This window comes from Lethenteron reissneri, chromosome 63, assembly GCF_015708825.2.
Source record: "Lethenteron reissneri isolate LAM-NWPU_2019-01 chromosome 63, ASM1570882v1, whole genome shotgun sequence".
NCBI lineage: Eukaryota > Metazoa > Chordata > Hyperoartia > Petromyzontiformes > Petromyzontidae > Lethenteron > Lethenteron reissneri.
The window spans coordinates 981,870-993,566 of record NC_083841.1 but is presented as its reverse complement, the minus strand read 5'-3'; the positions used below and the strand labels follow the sequence as shown (position 1 = coordinate 993,566).

Sequence of the window (11,697 nt, the reverse complement as noted above, 5' to 3'; positions counted from 1 at the left end):
CCAGCTGGCAAGCATCGACGCGAAGGCGTTTCGGGGTCTCTCTAATGTGACTTACCTCTCCATCAGCAACAACCCGCAGCTGCAGTCTCTTCCCGTGGACCAGCGCTGCCTCCCGCATAGCCCACGCAGAACAGCCACCAACCCAGGTCAACATCGCCACGCATGGGGAGGCGTCCATCTCGTGTTCATTCATTTAGAATCAAGTTAACGAAAGTAATGAAAACGTATATATATTCATATAACACTAGCCTATAGCCCGTCCGAGAACGGGTGCATTGCAGTAAATCTGAAATTTGCAAGCGATAAGACGGACCGCGACGTGATATTCATTGCATCCATTCGTGTGCAATTTGTAAGGCCGCGGTGACACGGACTTATTTCATTTTAAGGTTATCATCCCTTGTTCATCATGACGTCCTTTTTACTTCGATGTCTCAATAGCGTGACGGAGACCGCGTGACGTGAGGGTTCTGCCTTTGTAGTGAGGGTTGTGAGTTGACGCCGAGGAGGGGGGAGGAGGCGCCCCCCTACCCCCATGTGGAGTGACGTCACCCGCTCATGATTATTAATGAGGGGGGCTGTTCGATGTGGAGTGCCGTCACCTGGTCATGATTATTAATGAGGGGGGTGATCCATGTGGAGTGACGTCACCCGCTAATGGTTATTGGGGAGGGGTGCGGCATGTGGAGTGACGTCACCCGCTCATGATTATTAATGAGGGGAGGGTGCGGCATGTGGAGTGACGTCACACACGTTACACACGAACATTCTTGGCTCATTATATTAGTAAATGACTAAAGCTTTGAGATTCATCCATACATCCTCACTTCGTCTCAATAATAGTTTTTTGATGGAGGACCTTGCATTTTAATGTTTGACCAATCACTTTTCAATCCACATATTGATAATTGTAATTGATAGCTAGAGTACCTGGTCAAACCCCACCATGCAGTCGTGGGATATCACTCAAAGGTCCACTCAGATAGGTTCACAAACCCACTTGCTTTATCTTCTTGGTTCTTTCGGTAAAGTCACGTAGAATGGAAATAATAAAATAATAAAAATAAAACATAATAATATAATTCTCACGACGTTTCGGCCACAACGCAAGCAGCCGTCCTCAGGTGAAGAACAGGTCTGTCGAGAAGACAGAGTCTGAATGACACACCCCAGGCTTGGAGCGTCTATTTAAGCTGGGTTGGAGGGGGGGAGAGCGCCTTGACAAAATAATTTGCATATCAAGAGGAATTTAGCATATTTATGGGAAATGCAGATATGCGATTAGTACTACTTGTGAAATGCGTAGGAGGTGGGCGGGGGGTTTAAAGTCATATTATGCCCGTGCATTATGCAGGATTAGCAGCATCAAAGGGAGGGGATAGGGGTAGCATTAATAAAGGCAAGGAATGTTAAATCTAAAAATCCACTTGCTTTACTTCCATCTGCTCGCCGCCTGAGCCCAGCTGCTAAGGAGGGAATGGAAACACAAAGCGCACGTTGCATGCAACAAAATCTGTGCAAACTACACAATATATATAATTGCTAATTTAAAAAAGTAATTCAGTGATCACATCACGTGTTCTTCACCTGTCAATGAAGGCCGAACACGAGACAGCTAGACCACAACCAGCTGGCAAGCATCGACGCGAAGGCGTTTTGGGGTCTCTCTAATCTGACTCACCTCACCATCACCAGCAATCCGCAGCTGCAGTCTCTTCCCGTGGACCAACGCTGCCCCATGCGTAGCCCACGCAGAAGAGCCACCAACTCAGGTCAACCTCACCGCGGGCTTTCACTATAATGGGCACGGGGAGGCGTCCATCTCGTGTTCATTCATTTAGAATCAAGTAAACGGAATCAAGTTAACGGAAGTAATGAGAAATTAACCTCCCTGTTCCTGATGACGACCGCTTGTGTTGCGATCGAAACTTTGTGATATTTTTATTATTTGTATGAACTTTATTTTAATTATTTTACTGTTATTATTTTTTAGATGTACGTGACTTCATCTAAAGAACCATAGAATATAAAATATATAATTTCAATTAAAAAAATTAATTAATTGATTACATCACGTGTTCATTACCTGTCAATGAAGGCCGAACACGAGACAGCTAGACTTCAACCAGCTGGCAAGCATCGACGCGAAGGCGTTTCGGGGTCTCCCGCACCTCACGTTCCTCTCCATCACCAACAACCCGCAGCTGCAGTCTCTTCCCGTGCGCCAACGCCGCCCTTCGTGGAGCCCACGCAGAGGAGCGCGCTGCGGCTGCAGCAGCAGCAACACGGAGTAGCCACCAACCCAGGTCACCATCACCGCGGGTGTCCACTCTGGCGAGCATGGAGAGGCGTCCATCTCGTGTTCATCCTCGTGCACATCTCGTGCCCATCTCGTGTTCATCTCTTGTTCGTACTCGTGTTCATCTCGTGTTCATCCTCGTGTCCATCCCTCTTGTTCATCCTCGTGTCCATCTCGTGTTCATTCTCGTGTCCATCTCGTGTTCATCTCGTGTCTATCCCTCGTGTTTATCTATAGACGGGGTTTCCAGTTGTTTACCTACAAACAATGCATGCATTTGTTTCGCAGCTTGTTTTGCACGACTTTCACTTCGCTGATATTTATTTTGAGGGAAACTGTGCAACTTTGATTGGCCAAGTGGACCACCAACATAAGTAAGAGACAATGTTGTACTGTACGTATATTCTGCCCACACGTCTACGCTACTTGTCTTCACGGATTGGTGAATCCTCATCCAGCAGTGGATTGGCAAAGGTTCGTCAATCTACATGTGCATGGACCTTTATATAAATGGTTACATGCAAAAACATCTGCTACATTGGATGAATGGTCCGTGACATCATCATGGATTGATGAAGCCGTCTCATTATAAAGCAGCCGGGTGGCTCGGCAGTAGAGCCAGCGGTAGGGCGAGCAGTAGGGTGAGCGGTAGGGCGAGCGGTGGGGCGAGCGGGTGAGCGGGTGAGCGGGCGAGCGGTGGGGCGAGCGGTAGGGCGAGCGGCTGGCTATGGGGGTGGCCATGACCTCACCCCAACGAGTGTGGTGACCAAGGTGGCAATAATGAGGTTGCTGATGATGCTGATGATAGCAGTGGTGATGTCCGAGATGCCAAAGATGACACTAGTGATGGCGGTGGTGATGATGACGATGATGATATCCCTGATTGCATTATCGGATTGACAAAGTGTTGTGCACGCTGCCCAGGCAATGCCTCTCAGTCGCCAGTGCCCTTTGCCCCCAGCCCTCTGCAGCTGATTGCTGCTCAGCTGCAGCAGCGTGAGTTGAGTCAGACGGTCAAACACGCCGAGCGGGAGAGACATTAGCTGCTCCTCCTACAGATGTAACGTCAACACCGTCACACGTAGCGTAATAACCGACATCGTTTACAGCAACATTAACATGTTACCTCTCCTCTCCACCTAAAATAGAATGCATTCACAGTGCCAAGTGCCTATGCATAATGATAATAATTCAAAACCCTTTGTCAATCCGCTGCTGGATGAAGGCGTCCACAAGCCATGTCGGTCACGTCTGACCATACTTCACCGCGCTGGTCAGTGTGGGGTTGGTGAGAATGGGAGGTGGCCAAGCACGTTTTCACAATTCATGTCCATTGATGTTATATCTCTTAACCCATCGCTCTGAATAACTTCCCTTTTTTAATAGCCTCGTTTTACTTTCTTCACGCACAGTGGCTGTCCCATCATTGTCAACGTTCGTCTTCATTTCTCATTTCGATGTTATTGAAAGTCGTGGTCAGTGAGAGCTTCATGGGGTGACAATGGGACGACGCACTCCTCGAGCACCGAGTTGTTGACTCCAGGTGAGTTCATCTGCAATGTAGGCACCGTAGGCCATTCAACCCGTGATTTAACATCGAGAGCGAAGGTAACGCAAGGAATGCATGTTAGGTGAATAAAGATTACACCTTCATGCAGAAAAGCTTTCCCGAGTCTCAAGCCTGTTTTGCTTGTCTAGAAGGAGTTCGCTTTGCAATGTTTGGCCAATCGTTGAGCAGGCCGTGTTTAGATTGCAGTCGTTGATCGTATGAGTGCCTCGGGAAAACCACGACGCGCTCGGGGAGATGACACTCAGAGATCCGCACAGATGGGTTCACAAACCCACTCGTTTTACTTCCATCTGACCACCGCTTCGCAGCCCAGCTGCTAAGGAGGGATTGAGATCATACAACTGGGTATTATTAAATGCAACAAAATGTACAGTTAAACGTGTATAATTATTTGCAATTGTGATTTTCCTACGTAATCTCTGCAGTGATTACATTAAATGTGCATTACGTGTCAAGGAAGACCAACCACGAGACAGCCAGTGGCGGCTGGTGATATTTATTTTTGGGGGGGCGCATTTTTTTTATTTTATTGAGGGGGGCAAATAAATATAAAGCAGTACCAAAAACCATTTTGACTACTTGAATATAAATTTTGATGATCTTTATTTACATTTCAGACCAAAGTACCAAAAAGCATGTTTCCTACTTGAACATAAATGTTTCTCTTTTATATACATTTCAGACCAAAGTACCAAAAAGCATGTTTCCTACTTGAACATAAATTTTGCTCTTCTTTCTTTCTGGCCAGCAAATTTCTCAACTACTCTCTGATTAAAGTCAGTCATCTCCGTAACAAGTCTCTTTTCCATGGACAGCAATGCCAGTGCATTCAGCCTCTCCTGGGTCATGGTGTTTCTGAGAAAAGTTTTTATTCGTTTCAAGGTTGAGAAGCACCTCTCAGCTTCAGCCGTGGTCATGGGTGTGGTAATGATAACTTTTAGGAGAGTCACAGTTTCGGAAAAGACTTCTTCGAGATTATTCTCCATAAACAGCTGGAATAGGTCCACAGCACCACGGCTGGCTCTGAACTCTTCCTTGCTGTAGATGAGACTGAGCTCCGTCTTCAGCTTGCTTCCACTGAGCATCGGGTACGCTTTCATGGTGCTGCTCAATGCATCTTCAGGAAAGGTATCCTTGTACTCATCAAACCTGTCCCCCTGCAACAAGGTGGCACAGACAAGGTGGTCTGTGAAGGAGAAACGCTCCCTAGTGTGTCCCAGGATTGTGTCACAGACCTATAGAGATAATTAAACAAATAGATATATAAATGTAAGGTAGTAGCCTGGAGTAGACCACTAATTGTCACAGTTGCAATTACTTTCAAAAGAAAAATAGAGCCATTTGAGTTTTTGTCCCATACAAGACTGTAGTTTTTGGTGGCTTCAAATTTCATTTGATCATTTATTTTTATGTTGCCAATTTATTATTTTTGGGATGCTATTGTATATTAAAATTAAGATTTTTGTTAGGATTTATACCAAACTAAAAATGTTTTCTTGAGTCTGTAGAATATTTTGACTGATTTCTATAACAAACTCACCTCTGCTGCAATCCTTTCACGGTCTTCCGAACTGAGCGCCCGGCGCCTCTTTGTTGGACGAGAACCACTGCTTTGCTCACCAATGGAGTGGAGAGAGTTTCTGCAAAGGACAAAGATAATTTATTATAATTTTGGCAAAGGATAAAGAGAGTTAAAAATGAAAGAGAAAGCAAATAATGATCATATTACAGGAATAAAGTTACCTGATCTTTTGTATTTCTTGTTGGAACTGTTGGATGCTCACTTTGATATGGACTGAATCAATGTTCTTTTTCTGGAGCTTGGCATAGAGGAAGTCTACATGTGGCATGATGTGGTGATAAAGTTCCAGAAAGAACTTAAAATCCTCATCCTCCAGTAGCATGGCCAGGGCTCCTGCTTCTCTGACAGTATTGGGGTCGAAGTCATCTGAGTCTTGTATGCTCTCAAAACAGTGAATGAGATCCTCTCTGTGCTCAAAAACAGTATTAATGGCACGGCTATGAAAGTTCCATCTGATGTTGCTGGATCTTGGCAGTCTATGGGCAACCACTTTATCCAGAAAACATGTCCGCTTGGGTGACTTAGAAAAAAAGCTGGCAAATCCACCAATGTTAGAAAAAAATATTCTCGTCTTGGATATGTGAGACGTGGCCTGTTGCATTATCAGGTTGAGCTGATGTGCGTAGCAGTGGATGTAGTGGGCATTTGGGTACACATCTTGTATTTTTCTCTGAACACCTGCAGTGGCACCCCTCATCACGCTGGCCCCATCATATGCCTGGCAGATGAGCTTACTTTTCTGATCCTTAGGAAGGATAGAAGCAAGACGCTCTTTTAGTGCAGTAGCAATGGACTCAGCTGTAGCTGACTGCAGAGGGATGAACTCAAAAAATCTTTCCTGCACGTTATTTTTGTCGTCGATGTAGCGCAGCACAAGCACAAGTTGGGACTGTGTGGCAATATCTGTTGTTTCATCTGCCTGGATTGATAAAAAACTACTTGTCTGGACTTCTTTGATTATTTCTTCTCTTGTAACAGACAACATACAGTCCAGTAGCTCGTTCTGTATAGTTTTCGACGTTCCCTTAAATACAGTAGCACTGTCAAGGTGCTCTTTCAATGCTCCATCAAGAGAGGCAACAAAATCCACCAACCCGCGAAATATACCGGGGTTATCTGAGCTCTCACTCTCATCATGGCCACGTAACGCCAACTCAAATGCTCCACAAAATTTCACACAGTCTATTATCCTGGACAGTATGTGTCGATTTTTTGTCACCTCTTCGTTGTGCCTTCTAATGCCAATCCTGTAGCCTTCATCTAGTTGTTCAGCAATGCTAACTCTGCCCAAAAACGTTAGTTTCATGCTATTATCAATATGGCTGCGGCTACTTTCATGACGTTTGCATTTGTCAGAGAGATGTTTGAGGTCTCTTACCCCCGTCGTTGTCCACAAAACTTCAGTGCCGACACTTTGAAATAAAAGACAGGGAAAACAAAAAAGAGAATTGCTAACATCACATCCAGCCAGCCACCTCCGTTTCTCATAACAAGCGCGGGTGAAGCTTCGTGTGTAGCTTCGTCCTCTGTCACTGGCCTGCTGCTGGATTTGTAAATCGGGTTGGTCCGGTCCGAGATCCTTTATCTTTTTTATTTCTTCCAGCGAAAGCCTTGTGAAAGGGTTTTTTTGTAAATAAATTACAGAATTTGGATGAACTGCTGCCATTGTTTACACAAAAAATTTGATCAGCCTAGCAAGTGTCAAAGTGGTGTCGCCTTCGCACTCGCAGTAGTGGCCTACAGCGTAAATTTGAATGACAGGTGACGAGAACCAATCAGATTGGATAAAATAACATGTATCCAATTCTGATTGGCCAGGGACGCAACGACTTGCGCCCCGAGGAGAATCTTTAAGAAACCAATTAGAGACCAGCTTCAGGTCACATGCTGTCCGAAAATGTAAAGTCTCACATAGACATCCATTTGTCCGGCGCCCCGCATGAAACACATTGAAAAACATAGAAAATAGTTGACCGATTAAAGCCAGTTTTTATTAAATGCTGATGCTTTTCTTACTACCAGCCGGCACATCGTATGAAAAAAATATTTTATTTATGTATTTTTATATAAATTTTGTATATGTTTATTTCTTGAATATTGATGGGGGCGGCGCCCCTGCGCCCTCTATTGACGAGCCGCCACTGGAGACAGCTAGACTACAACCAGCTGGAACGCATTGACGCGAAGGCGTTTCGGGGTCTCCCGCACCTCACGTTCCTCTCCATCAACTACAACCCGCAGCTGCAGTCTCTTCCCGTGCACCAATGCTGCCCCTTGCATAGCCCACGCAGAGGAGCGCGCTGCGGCTACAGCAGCAACACGGAGGAGCCATCAACCCAGGTCAACATCACCGCGGGTGTCCACTCTGGCGAGCATGGGGAGGCGTCCATCTCGTGTCCATCCTCGTGTTCATGAATTGTTCATCTCGTGTCCATCTCGTGCCCATCTCGTGTCCATCTCTTGTTCATCCTCGTGTTCATCTCTTGTTCATCCCTCGTGTTCATCTCTTGTTCATCCTCGTGTTCATCTCTTGTTCATCTCTTGTTCATCCCTCTTGTTCATCCCTCGTGTTCATTCCTGTTCATCCCTCGTGTTCATCTTCGTGTTCATCCTCGTGTTCATCTCTTGTTCATCCTCGTGTTCATCTCTCGTTCATCCTCGTGTTCATCCTCGTGTCCATCTCTTGTTCATCCTCTTGTTCATCCTCGTGTTCATCTCTTGTTCATCCTCGTGTCCATCTCTTGTTCATCCTCGTTTCTCATCTCTTGTTCATCCTCGTGTTCATCTCTTGTTCATCCCTCGTGTTCATCTCTTGTTCATCCTCCTGTTCATCTCTTGTTCATCCCTCGTGTTCATCTCTCGTTCATCCTCGTGTTCATCTCTCGTTCATCCTCGTGTTCATCCTCGTGTCCATCTCTTGTTCATCCTCTTGTTCATCTTTTGTTCATCCTCGTGTCTCATCTCCTGTTCATCCCTCGTGTTCATATCTTGTTCATCCTCGTGTTCATCTCTCGTTCATCCTCGCATTCATCCTCGTGTGCATATCTTGTTCATCCTCTTGTTCATCCCTCGTGTTCATCTCTTGTTCATTCCTCGTGTTCATCTCTTGTTCATCCTCGTTTACATCTCCTGTTCATCCATCGTGTTCATCTCTTGTTCATCCTCGTGTTCATCTCTTGTTCATCTTCGTGTCCATCTCTTGATCATCCCTCGTGTTCATCTCTTGTTCATCCTCGTGTCCATCTCTTGTTCATCCTCGTGTTCATCTCTTGTTCATCCTCGTGTTCATCTCTTGTTCATCCTCGTGTTCATCTCTCGTTCATCCTCGTGTTCATCTCTCGTTCATCCTCGTGTTCATCCTCGTGTCCATCTCTTATTCATCCTCTTGTTCATCCTCGTGTTCATCTCTTGTTCATCCTCGTGTCCATCTTTTGTTCATCCTCGTTTCTCATCTCCTGTTCATCCCTCGTGTTCATATCTTGTTCATCCTCGTGTTCATCTCTCGTTCATCCTCGCATTCATCCTCGTGTGCATACCTTGTTCATCCTCTTGTTCATCCCTCGTGTTCATCTCTTGTTCATTCCTCGTGTTCATCTCTTGTTCATCCTCGTTTACATCTCCTGTTCATCCATCGTGTTCATCTCTTGTTCATCCTCGTGTTCATCTCTTGTTCATCTTCGTGTCCATCTCTTGATCATCCCTCGTGTTCATCTCTTGTTCATCCTCGTGTCATCTCTTGTTCATCCTCGTGTTCATCTCTTGTTCATCCTCATGTTCATCTCTTGTTCATTTCTCGTGTCCATCTCTTGTTCATCCTCGTGTTCATCTCTTGTTCATCCTCGTGTTCATCTCTTGTTCATCCCTCGTGTTCATCTCTTGTTCATCCTCCTGTTCATCTCTTGTTCATCCCTCGTGTTCATCTCTTGTTCATCTCTCGTGTTCATCTCTTGTTCAGCCTCGTGTTCATCTCTTGTTAATCCCTCGTGTTCATCTCTTGTTCATCCTCGCGTTCATCTCTTGTTCATCCCTCGTGTTCATCTCTTGTTCATCCGTCGTGTTCATCTCTTGTTCATCCTCTTGTTCATCTCTTGTTCATCCCTCGTATTCATCTCTTGTTCATCCTCCTGTTCTTCTCTTGTTCATCCGTCGTGTTCATCTCTTGTTCATTCTCATGTTCATCTCCCGTGTTCATCTCATGTTCATCCTCGTGTCCATCTCTTGTTCATCCCCGTGTTCATCTCTTGTTCATCCCTCGTGTTCATCTCTTGTTCAACCTCCTGTTCATCTCTTTTTCATCCCTCGTGTTCATCTCTTGTTCATCCTCGTGTTCATCTCTTGTTCATCTCTTGTTCATCCTCGTGTCCATCTCTTGTTCATCTCTTGTTCATCCCTCGTGTTCATCCCTCGTGTTCATCTTCGTGTTCATCCTCGTGTCCATCTCTTGTTCATCCTCTTGTTCATCCTCGTGTCCATCTCTTGTTCATCCTCGTTTCTCATCTCCTGTTCATCCCTCGTGTTCATCTCTTGTTCATACTCGTGTTCATCTCTCGTTCATCCTCGTGTGCATATCTTGTTCATCCTCTTGTTCATCCCTCGTGTTCATCTCTTGTTCATCCTCGTTTACATCTCCTGTTCATCCTCGTGTTCATCTCTTGTTCATCCTCGTGTCCATCTCCTGTTCATCCCTCGTGTTCATCTCGTGTTCATCCTCGTGTCCATCTCTTGTTCATCTCTTGTTCATCATCGTCTTCATCTCTTGTTCATCTCTCGTTCATCCTCGTGTTCATCTCTTGTTCATCCTCGTGTCCATCTCTTGTTCATCCTCGTGTCCATCTCTTGTTCATCCTCGTGTCCATCTCTTGTTCATTCTCGTGTCTATCTCTTGTTCATCCTCGTGTTCATCTCTTGTTCATACTCGTGTTCATCTCTTGTTCATCCTCGTGTCCATCTCTTGTTCATCCTCGTTTCTCATCTCCTGTTCATCCCTCGTGTTCATCTCTTGTTCATACTCGTGTTCATCTCTCGTTCATCCTCGTGTGCATATCTTGTTCATCCTCTTATTCATCCCTCGTGTTCATCTCTTGTTCACCCCTCGTGTTCATCTCTTGTTCATCCTCGTGTCCATCTCTTGTTCATCCTCGTGTTCATCTCTTGTTCATCCCTCGTGTTCATCTCTTGTTCATCTTCATGTCCATCTCTTGATCATCCCTCGTGTTCATCTCTTGTTCATCCTCGTGTTCATCTCTTGTTCATCTCTTGTTCATCATCGTGTTCATCTCTTGTTCATCCTCGTGTCCATCTCTTGTTCATCCCTCGTGTCCATTTCTTGTTCATCCTCGTGTTCATCTCCTGTTCATCCCTCGTGTTCATCTCTTGTTCATCTTTTGTTCATCCCTCGTGTTCATCTCTTGTTCATCTTCATGTCCATCTCTTGATCATCCCTCGTGTTCATCTCTTGTTCATCCTCGTGTTCATCTCTTGTTCATCTCTTGTTCATCCCCGTGTTCATCTCTTGTTCATCCTCGTGTTCATCTCTTGTTCATCCTCGTGTCCATCTCTTGTTCATCCCCGTGTTCATCTCTTGTTCATCCTCGTGTTCATCTCTTGTTCATCCTCGTGTTCATCTCTTGTTCATCCTCGTGTCCATCTCTTGTTCATCCTCGTGTTCATCTCTCGTTCATCCTCGTATTTATCCTCGTGTGCATATCTTGTTCATCCTCTTGTTCATCCCTCGTGTTCATCTCTTGTTCATCCTCGTTTACATCTCCTGTTCATCCTCGTGTTCATCTCTTGTTCATCCTCGTGTCCATCTCCTGTTCATCCCTCGTGTTCATCTCGTGTTCATCCTCGTGTCCATCTCTTGTTCATCTCTTGTTCATCATCGTCTTCATCTCTTGTTCATCTCTCGTTCATCCTCGTGTTCATCTCTTGTTCATCCTCGTGTCCATCTCTTGTTCATCCTCGTGTCCATCTCTTGTTGATTCTCGTGTCCATCTCTTGTTCATTCTCGTGTTTATCTCTTGTTCATCCTCGTGTTCATCTCTTGTTCATACTCGTGTTCATCTCTTGTTCATCCTCGTGTTCATCTCTTGTTCATCATCGTGTTCATCTCTTGTTCATCCTCTTGTCCATCTCCTGTTCATCCCTCGTGTTCATCTCGTGTTCATCCTCGTGTCCATCTCCTGTTCATCCCTCGTGTTCATCTCTTGTTCATCCTCGTGTTCATCTCTTGTTCATCCTCTTGTT

At 45.3% G+C, this 11,697-nt stretch overlaps 1 protein-coding gene across 2 annotated transcripts; it reads right to left on the bottom strand.

The window, feature by feature from the left end:
- Positions 1–4,455: 4,455 nt before the first annotated feature.
- LOC133358844 (zinc finger MYM-type protein 1-like) lies at positions 4,456–7,166 on the bottom strand. Of its 2 annotated transcripts, none has more exons than XM_061577294.1 (3): positions 5,613–7,166; positions 5,410–5,509; positions 4,456–5,104 (listed from the first exon to the last, which is right to left on the bottom strand). In XM_061577294.1, exons 1-3 carry the CDS (start codon positions 7,115–7,117, stop codon positions 4,577–4,579), a joined length of 2,133 nt encoding a protein of 710 aa, XP_061433278.1. In that variant the 5' UTR covers positions 7,118–7,166; the 3' UTR covers positions 4,456–4,576. The 2 variants fall into 2 exon arrangements, with proteins under 2 accessions (XP_061433278.1, XP_061433279.1); XM_061577295.1 differs by having other exon boundaries at positions 4,456–5,026; positions 5,613–7,165.
- Positions 7,167–11,697: the final 4,531 nt, after the last annotated feature.